Source organism: Falco rusticolus, chromosome 12, assembly GCF_015220075.1.
Source record: "Falco rusticolus isolate bFalRus1 chromosome 12, bFalRus1.pri, whole genome shotgun sequence".
NCBI classification, from domain to species: domain Eukaryota; kingdom Metazoa; phylum Chordata; class Aves; order Falconiformes; family Falconidae; genus Falco; species Falco rusticolus.
In genome coordinates, this window is record NC_051198.1 from 10,625,534 (window position 1) to 10,648,016 (window position 22,483).

The 22,483-nt window shown below is 45.0% G+C and overlaps 1 protein-coding gene across 1 annotated transcript in view; it reads left to right on the forward strand.

Annotated features, from left to right (window-relative positions):
• The first annotated feature begins 5,317 nt into the window (after positions 1–5,317).
• The window catches only part of CRIM1 (cysteine rich transmembrane BMP regulator 1), a 188,078-nt gene continuing 170,912 nt past the window's right edge, over positions 5,318–22,483 (forward strand). Inside the window, 2 exon segments of the mRNA XM_037405516.1 lie at positions 5,318–6,039; positions 19,860–20,033. Of these exon segments, the coding sequence (XP_037261413.1) occupies positions 5,688–6,039; positions 19,860–20,033 (526 nt within the window). The 5' untranslated portion in view covers positions 5,318–5,687.

Consider the following 22,483-nt stretch of genomic DNA (forward strand, 5'->3'; position numbering starts at 1 on the left):
TTGCTCTGAAATAAACACAGTATTTTCAGTTTTATATTTTAACATTTAAAATCTTATCAGTATGTGGCACTACAAAGAGGACTGTAGATACTGATCTAATCCACCTACTTTTCTGGTGGCCAGATTTTCTGTAATAAAAAAGCATATAACGCCTAGAATGACATACCAGTGTAAAGGACTTCTACGTTTCTTTTGTAAACTGACAGCAAGTTGTTTTTCCTTGCTAACTGTCCTTATTTGCTAAAAATATTTTCTTCATGCTAAAGAAGCTAAAACCGTGACCTTGAGTGCAATCAATTTAAATACAGAATTGCATTTCTAGATATAGCAGTTATTTCTCCTGATAGGCTCCTAGTAGATAGCCTTAAATAGATACATAGTCCCTAGTTCTTTAACCTTGCAATTTTTGATAGCTATTATGAAACATTCACATCTGAAAAAATGCTTACGTTGAACGCCCGATGCTTTCAGTGATTTAAGTGCAATGGGAAGAACTGCACCTGTAAATGGCCAGTCCTATTCATTCATAGCATATTTATGTATAATTTTTATTAATGTGTAGTTTCTAAACCTGTGAAAAAGCATGCTCAAGTAAATTACTCATGCAATTGTATTTTAACGCTGCTTACGTAGTTGCTCTGGCACCATTAAAAGAGCAGGTTCTTTTTACCTGAATGTTCCATATGAGCAAAGATGTTATTAGGAAAAAGCTACAAACAATTCTGTCCTTGGTTATTCTGGACTTAGATTTTGAACTACTGAGCTGTCCCAAGCTAGGGATTCAACTGAGAGGAAAAGCTTACAGGGCTGAAAAAAACCAACAGAGACTATCTGATGGGATATTTATTTATTGTGAACTGATTCAAAACAATTCTTAAAAAGATTGTTTCTATTAAAATGAATTCTCATATTCGCTTTCCCAACTTCCCACCATTTTCCGTTTAAGGGTTTTGAAACACCTTGCAGCTACTAGTGTAATAAGTTTGTGATATCTCTGTGAAGAAGAGAGAAATTACTCTCATGTGTTTTAGACTGATTCAGCACTGCTTGTATTAGTGGCAGGTTTCATCTTTATGGGTTTTTTTTTCTGGGAGTAGAGATAGCTCATGTGTATAACCTGTTTACCAAAGAGTTTGTCAAGAGACTGCTACAAAGGAGACACAAACGATCTTAACAGACTAAAGAAAAAAGGAATTTCATGTTCAACAAAGACACAATGAGGCACAGAAAAGAAACAAAACATTTGCATAGAAAACCAGTATAACTTTGGTATTAAAATTTACCAATGTTCCCAAAATTCAGAGATAGATAAGGAGTTACTAGTATATACCAGCACAGTAGAAACAATGTTTTGAATTGAAATGAAGACATTTTGGTATTTTTTATTCTGTTGGGGGTGGAGGTGTTTTTATTTTTGGTAGTATACAGTTATCTTCACCTATGTCAAAAAATGAAATCTCTATTTCTGTTGTCATTATTGTGAATCTCACACTTACCAGGAGGTCTATGCTGAACGCCTGTTTTTTCACGTGGGGAGATTTACCAGTAGGAAAAGGAGTGAGTACAGAACTGAGGAATTAGTGAAGAGAGCAGTAGTTTTCTCATAGCGCTGCGTTGTTTTGCAAGAGCTCCGCATTACACGATGACCAAGAAAGCTATACAGCTCCGCTGGATTACTGCTGCAACTTCATCCAGCCTAGATGTGGCTTCGATACAGGACTAACACTGCAGGAAAACAAGCCCAGGAAATTTCAGCTGCTACAGTCTGTTTATCAGAATGCTTTTCTTCCTCCCACAGTTGTACTTAGCAGTATTTACAAACCTGTTTCTAGGGGAAATTAAGAGTTGGATTTCACTTCAGTAGCTGAATCTACTTACTCCTAAGCTATTTGGATCAGTAAATGAAGAGGCAGCAAGAAGCAGGGGTGAGCGAATTTCCCTGTGAAGATCCTTCACTGCTTCTTGTGGGGGAAAGCAGGTATGTGCACTTCCCCTGTGAAGTCATCAGATACCAGATTTGCTGATTTCCAGGGAGGACCTTGTTGTCCCTATGGACCCTCAGGTTTGGGGCAGAGGCATTCTCTACCTTTCCTGTTGAATCTGTGCCACTGTGCAATGAAGTATTTAGATTCCTGAGGCCAGAAAAGGGAAACAAGCATACGCACGACCAGCCTGTGACTTGCACCTAAAGGGCAAGACATAGGGAGAACCCTAAAAACCCCCTAAATTTTGGCCCTTGTCCCATAAATATCGCCATATTTTGCTCCCTTACATGCAGCTATCACTGGGTAAACGGTGTACGGAGCAGGGTACTAATCCCGTTCGCAGCTGAAGCCTCCCTCATTTGGCAGTCAGCTCAAAAGTTTGCTCTCTTTTTCTCAGGGCCCTGCAACATTCTTATCTAAGCTGCCCGTAGCTTTCCTCTTCATCTGTTTTTGTACTGCTTCTAGCGCTTCTTTGTTCATTCCCACACAAGCAAACAGGCACAGTAGGTCCAATGAATTCTTTGTGCATTGAGTATACTGCACATCAGTACAGTACATGACTGGTAGGTCTGGCATGTCTGGGAAATATTGAACCGCCTGTGCATGCAATCCAACATGTCTGGGATTTCCATGCTGGCTATGTTCACAAGTCCTGGAAAAATACCTACATATTTTTCATAGACCAGTTCATTTTTCCACATGAAGGGATTCATACACTGTGATCAGTTCTCTTTTCATCTTTTGATAAACTAAGCTTATTGAATTCAAGTCTCTGATCATGTATTGTATTGTGCAGCATCCTCTCTCGCACTGAAATCACTTTTGTGATTCCTCCCATCACAATCCTGGGTTTGTGAACAGTGTTTTAAAAATACAGCCGCTGGAGCTGTACACCTCATTCGAAAAGCAATCTCAGCGACACTATTCATAGATGGTAAAACCCCTTCATGCGCCTCGTCAGTAAAAGCCATGACCAAAAGGCAGTGTTTCCAGTTCGTAGGAAACGGCATGTTTTTACAAACTGCTCTCATCCACATCACAGTGGGGTTTTGGTGGAAACTTTTGGTGAATCAAAAGTACTCTGACCCCTGCAGGTGCTTCGGCAAACTGACACGAGAGGGCTGAGGGGAGAAGCTGCCTTCTTGAGGGAACAGTGCAAAATTTCTTCTTGGTGTGTTCCTACAGCTGCGAGTTATCATCCATTTGCCATAGTGTTCAGAGCTTAAGTGCTTGTCTAGTGCGACCTTCAGGGTGCTTTCCTGCCTTACTGCTCTCCAGAATACAGGAACACACAATGTTTTTGGTTGTTCTCAAAAATACTCATCAGGTTTGTTTACACCAAAACTTGGCGCCTTTAATGAGATCACCTTGTCAGTTACTTTCCAAATCTATTAAAAAATGTAGCACAGGATCAGTTCAAAAACTGATGCCAAGTAGATGGCTGCTTCTCAGTGCCCATTTGCTGTTGTGATATGTCAGCTGCATGGCCCTAATCCACATAATGTATGCTGTACTGATAGTGCTTTATCACAATAATGAAGTTTCACTGAAAAAAAACCCACCAATGCCTTGCAAACTACTGGGGCTAATTAAAACATTTGTAGCTCTCGCAAAATAATCATCCACAATGTAGTTTAAGTTCTGAGTGGTTGAGTCTACAGTCAGCGATTCTGATATGATTAAAATGTCATTATTGTTAATAATAGACAAATATGGGAAATGCTTTTAGACAAATATGGAAACGCTTTATTTTTCGGCGTCGCGTTGCAGGGCTGTACTGCTTCCATCAGTAACAGGCCTGGGCTAGTAATAGGGAACCTTTGCTACTGGTAGGCGTTTGGGCTGGAGTGAACGACAGTGAATTACAGGGCTTTTAAAAACACACCACAGCAGTACACCGCTGCTGAGAAAGCTTTATGCTACGGTTTCCTCTGTTAATGGCGGCAACTTGTCTTTTGCCTGGCCGATGGGGCCATACACAGCAGCTCCACCGTCGACACAAGACCTAGTTCTTTCTGCCGAAAGGGATGAGCGCGCAGGACCGGAGAAAGTGTCAAAGCCACACCTTGGCACTCTCCGTAACGGCCAACGTTAAGTTTCCAGGACCTTTCGCCTAAAATACCCGCACAGCTGGCACCAGTCCCCGCAGCCGCAGGCTCTCCCGGCACCGCACAGCGCGGCCCCGCCGCAGCCCGGGCAGCCCCAGCAGCGCAACACGCCGCTCCCAGCGCCGCCTTCGCACCCCGGGCAGGGCGTCACACGGCGGCAGCGCGTCCCGCTCCCCGGCGGTGCCGAGGGGCTGCCCTTGCCAAGGCGACGACCTCACGTTAAGCCGCCGTCGCTGCTCGCCGCCGCCCGCGGTTAGCGAGCGCAGGCAGGCCTGCCGGTCGCTCGCCGGTCGCGCCTCGGTGCCGGCGCGGGGCGGGCAGCCCCCTCCCGCCGCCCAGCGCTGCTGGCCCTCCGGGCCCCGGCCCCCACCGCCGGGCCCAGCGCGGCAGCGCCGCCGCAACCGCGCCGCCTCCCACCGCCTTCCCCGGGCCGCGCCGCGGCTGCCCGCCCCGCTCCCCGGGCAGCGCCGGCAGCCGCTCGCAGAGAGAGCGGCCGGTAGCCGCGGGCGCCAGCAGGGACCCCTGGCCGGCCCGGGGACGGCGTCGGGTGCCGAGGTCCAGGGCCAAGCCGCGGCACCGCCGCTTGTTTACGAGCCGGCGAAGGGCGGCCCGGGGCGGCAGCCGTGAGGGGCGGCAGCGCAGCCGCCTCCCGCCCCCGCGGACACCTGGGCGCGACCGGGGCCCTGGCTGCGGGGCCGGGCCGGGCCGGGCAGCGGGCGGCTCTCCCCCGCCGCGGCGCAGGGAGCTCCCGTCCCGGCTGCCCTGCGCCCCTCGGGGGAGGGCGGGCGGAGGAAGAGGCGGCGGCTCTCGGCGCCGCGGACGCGGGGCCCCTGTCGCGGCTCCCCTCGCTGTGGCTGCGCCCTCCGCGGGGCCCTCTCTCTTCCCTCCCCGCTACCCGGTGCCCCTCGGTGGGCAGCGGTGTCCCCCAGGCCGCTGCTGGCCCGTCCCCGCGGTCTGGCGCCGCGGCCGCGCTCCTGCTCGGCGCTCGCAGCCCCGGGCGGGGGAGGGGAGGGGCAGGCGGAGGGAGAGGCGGCGGGCGCTGTGAGGCCCAGGCCGCCGCTCGCCCCCGCCGCGTCTCTCCCCGGCCCCGGGATCTGGGGCTGCGGGGGGGCGGGAGGCAGGCGGGGAGGGCTGGCCTGAGCGGCGCCCAATGAGGGCGCGCTAGCGGGCAGGCGGGGCGGGGCGGAGGCGATCACCGCCCAATGGGGGAAGGGCAGAGGGCGCACTCGGAGCGGGGCGAGTCGCAGGCAGGAGGCGAGTCGGGACTCGGGCAGCGAGCGGGGCAGAGCGGAGCCGAGCCCAGCCGCTCGCTCGCAGCCGGGCGCCGCGCTGCCGGCCAGGACGGTGCTGCGGGAGCCGGCGGGCGGGGGGCGAACGGACTGACGGGCGCCGCTTGCCGAAGGGCGCAGCGGGCGGAGCCGCCGCCCGCAGGAGAAGTTTGGCTGAAGCGGCCGCTGCCGCCGCGAGAGGAAACTTTCCTCGGGGGGCCGGAGGCGGGGGCGGCGGGAAGGAGCCGCGGCGCGCTCGGGTCCGCCGCCCGGCTCGGGGGCTTCCGAGAGGCTCCCCCGGCCCAGGCCGGGCTGCGGCGGCCGGGATGTACCTGGCAGCGGTCTCGGCGGGGAGGAGGCGCCCGGGCGGAGACGGCGGCTGGCACCTGGCGGCGGCGGGGTGGCTGTCGCTGCTGGCCCTGCTGCTGGGCGAGTCGGGGACGCGGGCTCTCGTCTGCCTGCCCTGCGACGAGTCCAAATGCGAAGAACCGAAGAGCTGCCCCGGTAGCATCGTGCTGGGGATCTGCGGCTGCTGTTTCATGTGCGCTCGGCAACGGAACGAGAGCTGCGGGGGAGTCTACGGGCTGCACGGGGCTTGCGACCGGGGGCTGCGCTGTGTCATCCGACCGCCGCTCAACGGGGACTCCATCACCGAGTACGAAGTGGGCGTCTGCGAAGGTGAGAGGCGGTGGGACACCGTCCGCCCACCCGCCGTCCCCGGGTGGGGGTACCGGCCGGCCGGGGGGGCACGGACGCCGCGCCGGTGCGTCCCGCTTCCCTCCCGCCGCCCGCCTGCCCCGCACCCCGGGGTCTTGTAACCCTTTCCCTCCCCAAAAAACCTCATCCTTATTTAAAAGTTTCACCCTTCACTTTCTCAGCCTGAACTTCCAGGCTCTTCCACTTCTCGCTTTCCGTAGGGATTCACTGGTTTGCTAATAGCTGCCACCAGCTACTGACGCCCAGCTAAAAATCCTTGGTAAAGGACTTGGGAAGGGTCTGGCAGATGGAGATCGGCGGAGGTCAGTCGTGCACACATGATGCCTGTTCCGGATTCCCTCCTCCGTAAGGAAACACAAAGGCAGATCATCTGTTGTAAAGTTTTCCTTCCTGTTCCTGTCACTTAATATCTGCCCGCCTGTCCCGCTCGGTGTGTGATGATAAGCGGTGGCTTTTCCCGGCTGGAGCATCAAGGGGGAGGCAGAAATCCCCAGGGCAGAACTCCTCTCAAAGTCACTCCAGCTTCCTGCCGGCTGCTTGGGAGGTGATGAATTGGTATGAAATGCAAGAGGAGTTCACCCACCCACCCCCCCCCCCTTTCGAATTTTGTATCTATCGGAGTCCCTGCGATTTATTTTTTATAGTTTATAATTTAACCGGAGGCGAGAGGCAGACCTCTAGGCTCTTTTTGCCTTGTACCTTCAGCCCCCTTTTCCCCCAAGCTGAGGGAAAACATGGCGCTGTAAAAAGATTACAAATAACCAGTAGTTTGGGATATGTGTAAATGTATGTGAGACTCGGAGCGGGAGCTTCGACAATTCTGGAAAAGGAGCGGGAGGCGGGCGGCGCTCGGCGGGTAGAGGGCAGCAGCACGGCCGGGGAGCTATGCAGGCAGCATCTCGCCGAGAAACGGGCATTTAAAATGATGCGCTGTTTTGAGCGAGCTAAAACCGGTCGTTTCTAGGGGGCAGCTGACCTTTGTCCCGGCGCTCATTATTAGTTTAGGACGCCGTTTGCCTCCCTGACAAATAAATTGCAGATCACAGCAGAGCAGCGCGTCCTGCCTGTGCTGGAACCAATGCCATCAGCCCCTGCAGTTGGTGCTTGGGTAGGATGAGCTCCAGGGTTAAAAGCTCTATTGTTAAACGATTAAAAATAGCCCTAAACTACTCTGAAGAGCTTGGCTGAGACCATGTTGCTGAACATGTATACGTGCTGTGGGCTTTCTGTCTCGTTATTCTGATATGTATTGGAAAAGTTTTCTTCGGTAGAAAAGTGCAAGCAAAGAGGGGAGAAGGTACTTTAAAAACCTACCTGGTTTTGGATGAGTCTTCTCTTTTTGCATGTTTTCAAGTAAAAGCTTGGCTTAAACAGCTGCCCCCTCGCCAGCTCCCCCCGCATCCCCCGGTTAAAGGAACTAAAAGCCTGCAGTCATTAAATGTTCTAACTCCCTTACTGTATCACAGTACGAACGTCCCTGGCAGTTTAGGAGTATTTCATTCCTTTGAAGTGATGCAATCTGTACATTGCTGTAGTTCAACTCATAACACGTCCCATCTACTGTTGAAAATAGTGTGAAGCATTTGTTGGCAAGATTGCATTTCAGTTAGTGTTGTGGTTAGAAACTAGTTCCAGCTGTCTCTATAGGAATAGTTAAGGAGATAAGTTATCTATTCAGTTTTCATTCTCAGAAATGAAAAGCAACTGAGCTAAACTGTCAGCCTAATAAATAGTCCTGGAATACCTATTACTGAATTGTCAGGAAACTGCCTCATTCTAAGCAACAGGAGTAATGTGGTGTTCATGGGGCGTGTTGTGCATGAGGGGTGGCAGCAAGGAAAAAAGGGGACTTAATGTACTACCTCCGATGACTAAACTAAGGTTGATTAGCTCTATTTTTTTGATTGAGGTGACCCAAACAGTTGTGCAGTTTACAGGCACACGTGCGACAGGGTAGGCTGGTGATGTCTGATGTGCCAGTAGTACTACGCCGTGCCTTTATCCATTAATGAAATGAAGGCTACCTTTTTTTTTTTTTTTTTTTTTTTAATCCTGTCTGCTGGGAGTGCAAACCCTTTCTTGCCCCAGTTCAGAGAGGAGTAAATGGAAGTGACTTACAGAACTGTGTGAATAGAAATTGGTATTTTTACTGTCCTCCCTGTCTCTAGCTTTTTCTTTCACTGCAATTTTTTACACTGAAATGACCCCTACTGGCTATAGTTATAAGCATATTTTTTATCATTTTTGAAGCTTCAGCAATGTCTTATTTCAAGAGTATCAACACATACTGGGCTACAGAAAGCTTTAAGAGCTGGAGTTTCAGCAGGTAAAAATACCCGTCCATTAACTCAGTTTTAGTGTTTAATGCACTCAGCATAAGTGAACTCTGTAACACCTGATGGAGAAGTCTCTGTGGCACCTGTCACTGGTAGCCTCCATTTCTGAAACTAGAAATGGAGTAGTCTTGGTTAAACCAGTGTTTATTAATGAAATATGTTGCTGCTTCTGGGTTCTTCCCTTTATCCTAAAAGCTGGAGGAATTCCTCATTTATCTCGCCACCTTAACTTTATGCAGTTTTAAGGCTCCATTTGTGGCATTATCCTGAAGTATGTAAATGCCCTTCGTGAATGTCCTTGCATTCTTGCTAAAGAATAATTCTGAGGTCAGCTTCCCCCAGCGTGGGCAGGTACCCTTCGTGAAGGGCAGTCTTGGGAGACTTTGCACACCTCCAGCCTCTGTTGGCTTTACAGGGATGCTGCTGGATTGGTTCCATAAGGTGTTAGAGCCTGCAGCCCCTTCCAAACACTCTTAACCTTGAGAAATTTTGAGCTCAAAGCAGGGACTGCCCTGGGTCTCTGCCTTTGAAGGTAGACCTGGAGCCATCCCCTAATTAGCTTGGAGTTCCCCCAAAATACCTGAGGCTGGGCTTCTGCAGCAGTCCGGCTGGGCACAGCTCCCACTTTCTGGGGCGTCAGAAAGCCTTGGAAAAGCTCTGCCAGAGAAGTTCGGTTACTCTGAAGGTACTTCGTGTGATGACTCTCTTGTCTGTTTCAACACTTCGCCAATTTCTGGTGCTATTAGATGAAGAGGCCTTGATTGCTTTGCTCAGTCTTCTAAGGCATAACAGTAGCAAGTAAAATAACACTGAAAATGAGCTGAGCTGAAATTATTTTTAACTGTGTAATAGAAACATAACTTTTCACAATATATTTGAAATGCACAGTTAACAGAACTGCTAGTCTCACACTGTTCTTGTGTTCCTTTCAGAACATACTTCCGTATGAATTAAACACTGTGTAGTCATTGAAAGAAGGTATTTCTGCTCTAGTAACTTACTAGTAACATACAGCGCTTTGTTTGTTTTGGTGTGTTCTTTTGGTGGAGTTTGGGGTTCTTTTTGGGGGGAAGAATACAGTTACTGCTATATTCTTTTTGCTGATGGTAGGTAGTTTAAGGCTTGCCTTGAGTACTTGGGGCTTGTCTGCTTATTGTGTAGGTTCTGAACTAGAGTTCCCTCAGGACCAGGAGAAAGCTGCTGTAGCAGACTTGAGGCAAGTATATGTGTTCGTGTTAATCATCTAGGAGGATGGTAGAAGCTTGTCCTGCTGTGGCTAGTCCTGGTATCTTAGAATCATCGAATCATTTAGGTTGGAAAAGACCTTTAAGATTATTGAGTCCAGCCATAAACCTAACACTGCCAAGCCCACCACTGAACCATGTCCCTGAGCACCACATTTACTTGTCTTTTGAATACCTCAAGGGATGGTGGCGTAACCGCTTCCCTGGACAGCCCCTTCCAATGCTTGACAAACCTTTCAGTGAAGAATTTCTTCCTAATATCCACTCTTCTACTGAACTGCATCTTTTGGGGAACTTGGAGCATTACTGTCTGTCTGACTCCTTGTTGGGACAAGCAGTGAGAACTTGGGTGTCATGTCGTCCCCCGTCCCGTCCCCCCCCCATGCACCATGAAGCCTACTGTGGATTAATTTTCCTCCTGTAGAAACATGTGCTAGAGTATGATGTGTAAGGGCACACTGTACTGTATGTAACCAAACTGCAGAGAACCTGGAGCTGATGAAAGGAAAGGAAACTTTGAAAACTTAGCTTTTTTTTTTTTTAAAAAAAAATAATTGTTGCTAGTATTTTTACCATAAGTGGTGCTGCTTCTTGTAACTTCTGTAGCTAGTACCCTTGGGAGAAACTTGTTTTCAGTTGTCTTCAGACCCATGCCCTGTAGCTAATGGGTCATGGACCCAAAGCATAGCACGTGATGCTTTTTCTCCAGACAGACTTCTATACAACATGCTTGGCTTTTTGCCCATGATGCGGTCCAGACCCCTAAAGATCAGGTAGTATTTTGCTTTGAGTAAGAGTTACTGAAGTTCAGGTAATTTAGAAGTCGCATGTGGGTAACCTGGTTGTTTATATCTGTTTGACTGGAGCAGTGTTGCCCAGATACCTTAACTTTTTGTTTGGGTTTTTATCTTACTCTGAGTGGCTAGGGAGATGTCCAAATAGTTCTGATGTGTGTACACAGGACTTCCTCCGCTAACATCGCATGTTAGTACTGATGATTAAGTCTGGGACTTAATCATTATTAAGTGATGCACTAAATGATTGTTGGCATGAAGACAGTCAAAATACTTGGTTCAAAGGGTGTCAGCAATCCAGACTTTTTTTTTTGTGTGTGTGTGTGTATGTAAAAATTATTCATGGTGTCAAAAAAATACTATCACGAAAATTACTGACCTTGTGAAACTGGAATGAGAACTAATTCTTTGGTGAATGTTCAGATTCTCATGTGCTAGTCTTGACCATATTTAACAGGGTTTTTTTTATTTAACATATTTAACAGACCCTTTCCCTACCCCCTAGGAAACACTTCCTAGGCACACGCTGACTTCATAAGCACAGGCTGGGTGATTTCTAAGCTATTTCTACTCCGTCTTGTGTCAATGCCGAAATCGCAACATCAGTAAAAGCATGCATCTTTGAGTATGGCATGGAATTTGAATTAGATCAGGTGCGTATTTGACTTGGAAATGGTTTCCTTTCTGTTTCTGGGCATCATGTTTCTATTTTAGAAATCACTTGGTTCCACTATTTCAACAAAAATTAAATGGAAAACTCAGATAGGAGGAGGGATATTGATACAGGAATTGGTAGGCTTTTGCTTTTTGTGGATCAGCACAGTTTAAAACTGGAAGTATCACTGTGGATAGGCTGAATGACTACACATCTCTTAAGAGGAATACGCTTTTATTTATTTTTATTTTTTTTAAACCATTTGATTTCACATGACTGTATGTCAAGCATCCTCTGCTGAAGTGAATTTTTCCCTGAAGAAAATGGTTATTTCATCAGATTCCCTAGAATCATGCTGGGTATAAAGATTCTTATTTTTTATTTTTAAACTACCTTCAAACTTGTCAAATAGTAATTTCTGCACTCCTAGGCATGTTTGCTGGTTTAAGCACCCTCCAGCTGATTCAAGTATACTTGCATAATTTAATTTCTTGTGTAGTACTTAGTCAACCAAAATGTCATTTGACTGGCAGGCATATTATGCAATAATGAATCCATTAGTATGGCTCAAAAATACCTTCCTCTTCCCCTCCTTCCTCTGCCTCTCCTCAAGGATTCTTCATCTCAATGCATAAAGTTTACAGCATCTTGCAGACAGGACCAAATGTTTCTCTGTTTTAATGGATTAAATGCTTTGTAGAAGTGACCTATTAAATGTCTCTTGTGACTTGTAAACCGCTTTCATTTGCAAATGCATTTAATCTACAGGGAATGTAAACTTGGATATGGTGAATTCAGGGTTTTGCCTGAGACTTCAGGTGACACCAGTTGTGTAGTCTGGCAAGATAATGTTTTAACTCTCCCTTTTGGTATTTACGCATGTAGTTTGGAAAATGACGGATACTGACACAGAAAACTTACGTATATGGAGAAACTTAGCAGTATAAACTAACATGGGAAGACAGCCTTTATACAAACTAGATAAAATTCCACATAAGCATCTGAGTCAGAAGAGGGTCCCTGAGGGAGCTCTAGTCTAAGCAGACTAGTTTGGCCACGTTTGGGGGGAATAAGCCCTTAAGAATGTATTGAGATGAATGAACGCAGTTCACTGCCTTTACCAGAGGCAATATTAGCTCCCCAGCAGCTCTCACTGGGTATACTGAGAACTTTACTTCAGCACCTGCAAATCATGTTAACACCTTGAGGGTCATGAGCATGCAAGTATTTCAATAAGAAAACAAACTGGAGAGCATAGGGTTGTGGACAGGAGGGAAAGCACTGGCTCACAGGCAGGCACTCATTCCTATGTTCTTACTCGTTTCCAAAACTTTAAGCCTTATAGAGCCAGCTGTCTTGACAGTGATAGGCTTCAGGTGTTTTTTTAATTAGTGAAAGATCTAGCAAGTGTAATCTTTCTGAATCAGAGAGAGACCATTCTCTTGGGTCCCTTATCCTTGAAACTAATTAAACTTCAGTGTTTTGCTACAGCCTGTGTTGCGCTCTGTTCAGGACTTTCTAAAAAGGTTGGATGAACGTATGTGGAGGTTTTTCTTCCCCTCACTGATGGTCTGTGGATAAAGAGCTGGGGTCATACTGATAATGGTATTACATCTGCTAAAGTAAAATGTGCTACTTTGATAACAGACACACTGAACTTGATGTCCAAGTTAAGCTTTAGAAAAAGGAAAAAGCCTTGATGTTAATTCTAAATCCAGGGTATGTAGAGATTTTCCTGTGGTCTTCTGTGACTTCAGGAATCAGGTGTAATTCCTTTGAACCATCCTGCAATTCTGGCGTTCAGTGATGCTGCACTAATGACTGGGGGGAGAAAGTGGCAAAAGGTTTAGGATATCAGGTTTCTTCCAGTAGTTTGAGCTGCTCGTGGTATAGGTTGCTTTATTCATATCTCTGTTCCAGAATTTGTCTTAGGCAAAACTTCTTCCTCCTCCTGTCAGCTTTGCCTCTGCTGAGCAGCTTGTGCAAGCTACCGGCCAGCTTACTTGTTTGCAATGCAGCTGGTGCGTGCTGCTGTACACGCAGGCTTCTGAAGAGTGTAGGTACAGAGTGCAACTTGAGAAAAGAATTGGAATTTTATCCACCTTTGGAAAATGGATGTGATGGTTTGGCCCTTTGCTGAAGCTTTAGCATATTTTTTTTTTAAAGAGTTTTCTAGAGCTAGAAGAAAAATCTGCTGGGACAGCTGAAACTCTGCTGTCCGTGCTCATTCTAATCAAGGGAGTACTGGCAGAGGCTGTGGCTGACCCATTAAACCCTGGGACACCATGTAGTATTTTCAGTCAACTATTTACAAAGAAGACATGGTTCTGGTCATAAGATTGAAATAACTCACTTGCAAGTCTCTTCTTCAGATGCTTAAATGTCTAGGGGTCAGACTTCAAAACTAATTACTTATTATTTCCAAACATTTTTGAGGCAGAAGGCTATTGGACATAGCGTCCAGTCTTGTTGCGGGAATGGGGGGTGGTACCTGGAGAACTGAAATATTGCAGACAGTGTGGGCAAGGGAAAACTATAACACTTGAAATAGTTGTCTATGTCATGTGGTTTGCTTAACACTTCCATTTATCTCATTGCTTTCCTTATGGCTATTGTGGAGTTTCTGATAATTATATGGAAAGCTGGTTTGTTTAAATACTTTCTGCATTCCTTAGTATGAAATAACTGCCTTGAGACACATGCAGAGCTGCTGCAGTGAAAATCTGTCTCGCTATACCAGGGAATCACCTGAGATACACGCTCTTGAATAAGATAAATCAGGCAGTCAGATTTGAGACGAGCCTTACACGTATGGTGTTCCTGAGGTATCTAAATGTTATGGTGTGGTTTTGCTGTCTAGCTTTGACTAGAAATTTTATCAGGAGGCAGCAAAACCCTGTTGTACTGATGCACATTTCACATAAAGCTTTGATTTTGGAAAGTGCACCCTTCCAGAAGGTGGGAAAACTGCTTTATCATAAAACTCTCAGCTGGGTGTTTTACCATAAAAGTTTCTGCCAGCTCTGGTCCCCAGTTCATGGCTTCACTGATAGAGTAAGTTGGGAGAGGGGAGAGGATTGCAGCCAGTACATGAGCTCAAACTCACTTCAAGGCTAGCCTTCCCTTCTGCTGCTTTTCAAGGTCTGGGGCTGGGTTTCAAGCATTCTTTAGTGGTGATTAGTCAGTTCTATTGTTCAGCTCCTCCAAAACATGAATTTCCTTTCCATCATTCTTTTTTTTCCTGTTCAAAGAGAAGCCAAAGCTTACTGGCAAGAAGTATTTCCTTTTTTTTTATTTTAGAAAGTCTGTAGAATCTTTTCAGAGTCTCATACCATCTTAATGAATACCACTGATTTGAAAATGCTGTTGTGTATCCCAGTGTGTGGGAGTGGTGTGGCTCAGACCTTGGGTCTGAATTGATGGAGAAGCTTCTGAAAGGTTCCCCCCCTCCCTTTCCCATAGGGCAGTATCAGTCCCAGTAGTGATCAGTTCTGTGTCACTGTGAAACCCGTTCTCTCTTCTCCTTCAAATGCAGGATTTAAAAGGATGCAAGAGTCTGTAAGTTGTGACTTTATTTCATTTTCAGATCAGCACTGTATTTGATGGTCTCCTTGCTCTTTCAGTATCCTGAGAACCTGCCTGTCACGCTTTAAACAGGCAGACATAGCTGAGGAGCATGCTGTGGTTAAGTGTGAATTATGGGAGTTCACTCAATTCACTCCAGTTATGTTTACCACCACCCCTACCCCCCCGACTTGGAATTTAAGATTATTGTGGGTGCAGTGCTTGTATATTAATGTTCAGCAGTGATAATTTAGTGACTATTCCAGCATGTTGCTTGCTGGTTTGAGGTGATGCCTTATCTTTATAAACAGTGAAGGAAAACAGTATATGGTTTTCCGAACAGTAGCTGATATTAATTAAATGTCCAGAAAGGAAGAGAAGGGTTGGAGCACAAAAGAGAAGATTTTGTGGCAGGCAGAAGGAATTGGGAACTCAAAGGAAGGGAAAGCAAAAAATTTGAGCAGGGAAGAAGGAGCCTCTTAAAAGGTCTTTCCTTGTACTTTTAACTTGCACCTGTTTTGAGATGGTCCTTTGCATATGGGGACAACAATTGCAACTATAGTGAGCTGCTGTGTACTTTATAAACGCACAGTAAAATAAGGCTCGAAGTTAGTTTCTCATAGTTGCATGCTTTTCTGGAAACATGAGCAGCTGTTCAGGTGAAGAAGATGTAAATGCTTCAGTCCTGAGCATCGTGCCTTGCATGCTGCTGTGCTGCTGTGTTCTGAGTGCTGGTATGTGGGATTTGGCATGGAAGAAGTGATGGAATGCTGCTTACCAGAGGCATGTTTCCCAGACTGGACCTGTTGTTTAAGGACCTCTTGCTCAACTTGTTAATGCCTTAATCCTCTTCCCTACTCTAGCTGCATGCTATGACAGGTCTCGGGAGTTCAGCAACCCAGAGCAGCACTTGAACTGTTAGCAAGCTGAAACGTTTGCTTTGCAGAAAGCAAGTGATTATATGAATGATGGAAGAAAATGGAAAAGGTTTGGAATTAATGCGATGCCTCCCCTCGCATGCTTTCCTGATGGTATGAAAGCACACTTAAAAGAATGAAAAAAACCCCAGCTATGTCCAAGGCTTAACTTTGGTCTGAGTAAATGCAGAACTGCTTTACTGGCTGAAAAGGAAACTTGCCTGAATGAGTTGGAAGGAGTGAAGAAATGCATGTAGGTAGACATGATTTGAAAGAGTGATTTCTGTGCTATAGCTATCGGCCTGATGGGAACATGGGAACCACTTCTAGACAGTGTACAATAGGTAGCTGAGTGGCTATATAACAATCCAACGTCAGCTCAAGACTACTAAAAAGTGGCCCGTCCCTTTTTTGCCCCTACCTGGTCATGCCAGCACAGAGATGGTGGAAAGCACAGCTAAACTGAGATCAGTTTGGATGAAAACTAACAGTTTACTTGGGCTGCTTTTCAGCTGGATTGTTTGTAAAAACTCAAGAATGTTAAACACCTACTTGGTTTTTCATATTTTTAAATGTCCTTGAAGTCAGCTAGTGGATAAGATGTGCATACCGAAGCCTGAGAGGCTCTTAGATTCTTACATTTGGGTTTTGTCAACTCTGCTTGCAGAGAAGTAAAGCATTCACAAATGATTAAATCTCAGTTTCTTCCTTCATATCATCCAGATTTCTGAGAGGTACGCATGAAAGAGCACTCTTCTTAGAAGGAAGCCATAGAGGAGGTCAAACAGCATGCAGGAAAATGCTTCTGCGGTCTGAAATTGTTCATGAACTGTCCCAGGTCTCCAGATTACTGGTGTGTAAAAGTTTGTTTTTCGGAATAGTCCACAGGACATGATTATCTCAGGAGTAATAGAGGCTAGGTTATATGCTTCACGGAGCCTAGACTTTGTTCAAGACATGTTTCCATTATCAGCTGAAATACTGCTGACCTTTGAAGGAAGAAGCAATGCTGTACTACTGGGTGACCGCTTACCTGCATCAAGCACAGCACTAGATGCCTTCGCATCAAGTAACTAAAGCTTTGCATTGCAGTGAGACACAGGATTCATCCCTTTAGCTCATGCGAGTGCTCTCATGTGGTTGTACCTTTTGTACCAAGGAATTTTGTTCTGCCTATACTGATATGACTTCTGAGGGTTTACTTTGTAGTAAACAAGTACTCATTTAATGGGACCTTAAGATTCTGTTGAAAAAAAGGACAAAATCAACTAGCAAAAGGAGTCTTAAGTCTGCATGAAAGATCATGCTGGACTGCATTGATTTACTAAACTAAAATAAGCTCTCTTCTTATGACATGTTTGTTCCTTTATTGATAGCAATCGTATTTCTAGACAAAATGGTGTGAAAAGCAGACTGGCAAAAGATGTTCAGGCTGGAACTGGATTTGTATTCTTCCTGTCTGAATGATTCAAGATTCAGCTGTTAGATGTATAGCTTGCAATTATTACTGAGGGATTTCTCTTCTCTCCTGTCCTCTTAATGGCTACCAAGCTAGTTTGGGGGCTGTGGCACCGAAGACTTCAAGTGTGCCTAGTACTGGGGCATGCGCTTCGTATGTACCCTCTCTTCTGTTCCCATCCGAGAAGCCATGAGAGGTGGCAGGCAAGATATCAAACACTAACCTGTCCTGGAAGTGACATAATGTTTTGGGCAGTGCTGCAGCGTGTGGTGCATCTGCATCAAGGCGTTCTGCCGTGAGCGAGGAACAGCCCTGCTGCCCATGCCAGGTGGGTACCACCTTACGGGGGGTGAGCAGCTCCTGTGTAACAGGCATCCCGCTGATCTCTGTCAGCCTTGAAAAGATCTAGTTGCTGAAATGCCACTGGGCAGAGACACAGAACTGCTCTGAACTGGTGTGCTGGAAAAGCAAAAGCGTGCTGTCATCCCCGTCTGTGGGCTCCACCTGTCTGCACTATGCTGGTCTCGGGGTGCTGGTGGGCAGAGCAGCTCTGGGGAGGGGGGCCAGCCTGTCCACAGTGGTAGGGGAGGAAAGCCTATGTGTCAGAAACAAGGAATGATTCAAACAGTTTTCTTAAGACCATTGAACAGACCAATCTGGATGAAGCTGTGGTCCCTGTGGTTACAGAATTGGAAACACCAAGTCTTGGAGTGTAACTATAGCCTCTTTTGTTCCTGTCATTACGTGGATTACTGCTGTGATTTGTAAAATACAAATTGTCCAGGCGGTATTCCGGCTTCTCGAAAACAGGATGTATTATTGTTCTCCAAATTCTCATGATTTTTTTTTTCCTCCCTCTGCATGCGTGGCCTCCTCACAATGAAAGTGTCCCAAGTGTCCCAAGCGTTACTGAAGCGGCATCTTTTCTTGAAAGAATTTTAATAGTTTCTCTTCAGGAACTTCTACGCTTCCTTTGGCTTTTATTGATAGAGTTGTTGTATGGGATGATAGATGAACTTTAACTAAAAAAAAGAAAAAAAAAAAAAAAAAAAGAGACAAATTACTTCCTGGGGTTAATGACTGCCCTTCCTCTGCTGTTTTTATGGCGTAGAAGAGCCATGGGGTTCCCATGGAAGTTCCCTTCGTTATGTCTAAAATCGACCTGGTTTTTATTTGGTGCTTTTTGTCAGCAGGGTACTCTGCTGACTTACAACAGAAAGCAAGCAAGTAGTTGTACAGGGAGAAACATACCTCTGAGAGTTGGCTGTGGCGCTTTCTGTAGCACCATTACTTGATAGGTAAATGGCTTTTTCCAGGTGTTTCCCCCAAATGGGAAAACCTGCAGGTTAGTGCATGTTCTGCATGTTTCTTAGAGTGGACAGTACTTGCATGTCAACCCCAGAGTGTGTGTGTATGTGTGTACACTGTTATGTACTACTGGTTTTTAGACTTCTTTTGAGTGTCAGGCTATAAATGACAAAGAGTTTGTGTTTGGCTGTGGCCTCCCATACTGGAGGACACTTCTGATAACCCCAAAACCAACAACCCCCGCCCCCCCCCCCCCCCTTCATAGCTGGAAGATGTTTATCTGTTGGTTTGGGTTTTTTTTTTTTTCAGATGTTTCTTGGCAGGATCTGTATCGGAAATTTGCTTGTTGGTAGTGTATATTAAAATTGAGGTGAACCTACCAGAAGGTGTGACGTGAAAGCTGCTGTGGAATATGAGGATGTAAAGATTGATAATAAATGTTTGTTTCTTTTGTCATTACTAGAAGCCAGTGGACTTTCTGTGTGAATATTTTGTGGTACTTGTTTTGGTAGACAGACCAGGTTAGAAAATGATCTGGTGCTCTGTAGCGAAGAATACCTAATGACTAGTTTATTTTCTTGAATCTTGCATAAAAAGCACATGTCTTACTTAAACTTCTGCTTTGGTGGGATGTTGCTGGGTGTGCACTTGACCTAAGGAAGCTGAGATCTTGTAGGACTGGTAATCTTGGTGGAACTCTACCAACTGGATTTATCGCTTCCTGGACGGGGGTGGGGTGAGGTGGTGGTGGGGTGGAGTGGAGCATCTTGTTGCATGTAGCCTCCTTCTAAAAGGGAAATGGGCAGCTGTGCAGTGGGAACATCAATTACACACGTTTGACGGGACTCATTGGAAAGAAGCAGAATTATTTGAGCAGAAAGACTCGTTCCGGCCCAGCTATCCCTCCGCCCCTTGACAGCAAGGAGCGTGATGTGCTTGAGCAATTCTCCTAGAGTGTGGATGGCAGTCCAGGAGTGCTGGAAAAATCACTTTTGGTTATATTACAGAATTGGAGGCCTGGTATCTTGCAGTATTTTTGTAATGAAAAAGTTATCTCTGTGGAGTGAATTCTATGTGATGTATTTTTAATCGGGTTTAAAAATGCTCTCTTTCTGACTCAATTTTGACTTCTGTAACAGCTGCAGATTCTGTCCAGCATTCTCACTTCCATGATAAATATAACTTCAAGTATCTGCAAAAGTTATTTCAGTTAGAATAGCAGTCATTTGTACTACAGCTATGCATTTCCCTGAGACATCATAGTTTTTCATACAGATGGAAGTAAACAATGCCAGTAGCTGTAGCAAAATGGGCAATAGAACAGCTGCAAAACATGGTATTTGGCAAACCCCACAGTTTAGATTAATCCATTATTTTTTTTTAATGTGTTATCTTCTGTTTAGCACTGTTGAACTCCAAGTAGATCGCACCCAACTCCAAAGCAGCTGAATTTATATGCTACAGCCAAAATCCAATAGTGAGTGAGTTTGTTTGTTTATTTTAGATGAAAACTGGGATGATGATCAGCTTCTTGGATTTGAACCATGCAATGAAAACCTTATAACAGGTTGTAACATAATCAACGGGAAATGTAAATGTGACACCATTCGGACCTGTAATAATCCGTTTGAATTTCCAAGCCGGGATACTTGCCTGTCGGCCTTAAAAAGGATTGAAGGTAAGCACTTGTCTTCCGTAATTCAGTTAGTAATTTTTTTGTGCATTTGATGAAAAGCTAGGGTCTAGTTTAATGTGTTTTAGCATGACCTGGGTGGTTTCAGATACCTGTGGTCTTGTACTTTTCAGAAGACAGTTGTATGTTTTAAAGGAAGATAGGATTTCGGTAAGCTTGGTCTTCTGAATGCATAGGTTTGGAAGAAGCTACTACTCTATGTATTATGATGTTTTCAGATTTTAAGACTAAACCAGTTCTGTTTATAGTTCATGATAGCTACCGTAGCATATCTTTGGCTGAGAAGCAGTGGGGAAAACTCCCTTTAGATGTATTGATATATGACTGAACCATGAATAAACACAGTGGATTGTGTTAGCAAAGGCATAGAAAAAGGAGTAGTTGTTGATTATGCTTGTATGTTTTCTTGTATGAATGCATGAATTGTTATTTCTTTAGGTTTACATAACGTAGCATTACTTTAATGCTCATATTTTTCAGTTTGTGTTCCTTTGATTAGACTTGCATTACGCCACATACGTTTATGCTACTGCACGGATACATGATGGGTTTTTGTCTGGGGTTTTTTTGGCTTTTTTTGTTGCTTATGGCTGAACTGGAAATGAGTTCGCTCAAAAAAATTCAGTCGGAATTCAATTCCCACGATGTGTTTCTAGGACTGTTTTGAACAGCTATCAAAGCTTTGATCTTGGGTCCTTTCTTATGATGCTGTAATTACTGTTTATTTTCCAAAGTGTCCAGGAACATGCAAAAGTTGATTAGTGGTGTGAACCTGCTTAATGACTTTACTTTAAACATTGGTTTAAAGTCATATTGCAAAAGTAAATGTATTTATAAGGCTACTAACCATATTTAAAGTTGCTATCTTTGAGTTAAGGAGGTGTGATCTGATGTCATCTGTTGTAGTCCTTTTGTGATAAGAAAAGTGGGTTTGAGCTTTACATTAACCAAGGAGATCTTGTGAGAAAAATGCAGCTGGTGGAAGTATGTTTGTTATCATTGTACGCCTGTAGTGACTGATGTCATGACCAAGTGCATTGCGTGGGTTTGTGTTGTTTTGTAGGTCTAGGAAGAGGAGAGGCACAACCTCCGGCCTCTTGTTTGTTGTTGCAGTAGTGGGCAGTAGTGTATATGGGTTCTTAAATAACCTTACTACTTCTATTTTTATTGGTGAATGTGTGACTAAGTCTGTAGTAGTTCAGCAGGACTCTAATGGCATGACAATTTATCATGTGTTTAACTTGCTAAAAATCTCTTGTGGGATGCCTTTTTGTTTTTTGCAGGCTTGGAAGAAATGGACTTAAGTTTGTGGAATGGTATAGCTAAAGCAGGTTGTGAGTAACTTGCCTTCAGCAACTGCTTGTTTCGGCTAAAGTGGCATTTTAAAAAGAGCTGCCTTTTGAGCTTAGCCAGGTGGTAACAATATGCTACATGTAAACTGTCTGGCATGACAGTGATGGTGCGGTTGTTTTTCAGAGGTGTACTTTTCTTTTTTGTTTTCATTTTCTTGGTTTTATTTCTTTTCTGGGCGTAAAGTGGAGGATGTTCTTCCAAAACCTCAGACTATATTAGAAGAGTTTAGGACACGTTGATTTTTAATCCTTCACAGGCAGGAAAGATAGTGATAAAACAACAACGGTACCCTTATGTATCAGAAATCTGGCAGTTAGACCTTGAGTATTAGAACAGTCCAGCTTTTACTCATAAGGATGTGAATTTGCATTTGAATCCTCAGACTATCAAACCCTGCCACTGAGGAATGTTTGAAGTTAAAGCCATCCATATTTCCTAACAGAAGGGCAGAAGTCATAGCATAACTTTGATTTGTCTGCATTTGACAGCAGTAGTCAGTTAAGTCTGCCTGCTGTGTTTTGCACTGTAAATGCTTATCCCTCTTTCTCAAAATAGGATTGGGAATTGAATCATAACTGCTTATGGAGGCTGTTTCCTTAAATGCATTACTTGTTTTGGTAATTAAAACTCAATTAATGCTTCATCCTGTACCTAAGCTAATGGAAAAGAAGAGTAACTTTCTCCCCTCGTGCTTGCCACATCCCTATTCAGTAAGCAAGCCAAGTCTCTTGGGTAGAATGGGATAGGTACTTTGGTGTGTCTGTGCCGCTATTTGCTGTTTGAGTATTTCAGGCTTTCAAAATTTAAAGCCTAGAAGTTGATTTGATCCATTTGGAAAGTCTACCTGAAACATGCTTGGGCATTAAACAAAACAGGCTCTTTGAGCATGTTAAAACAAAGAAATCTTTCAGTTTCTTTAAGGCAAGTTAAGTCCTAAACTGTATTATCGTGGAAAAAGGAGTGATTCATAAGATCAGTTAAACATGTCTAAGATTTTCCTGAAATCCAAAGTACTGATGTGTACTTTACTCTTGGCTTGTCTGTTGAAGATAATAGCAGGAAGATTTGAAAATAGTAATTCA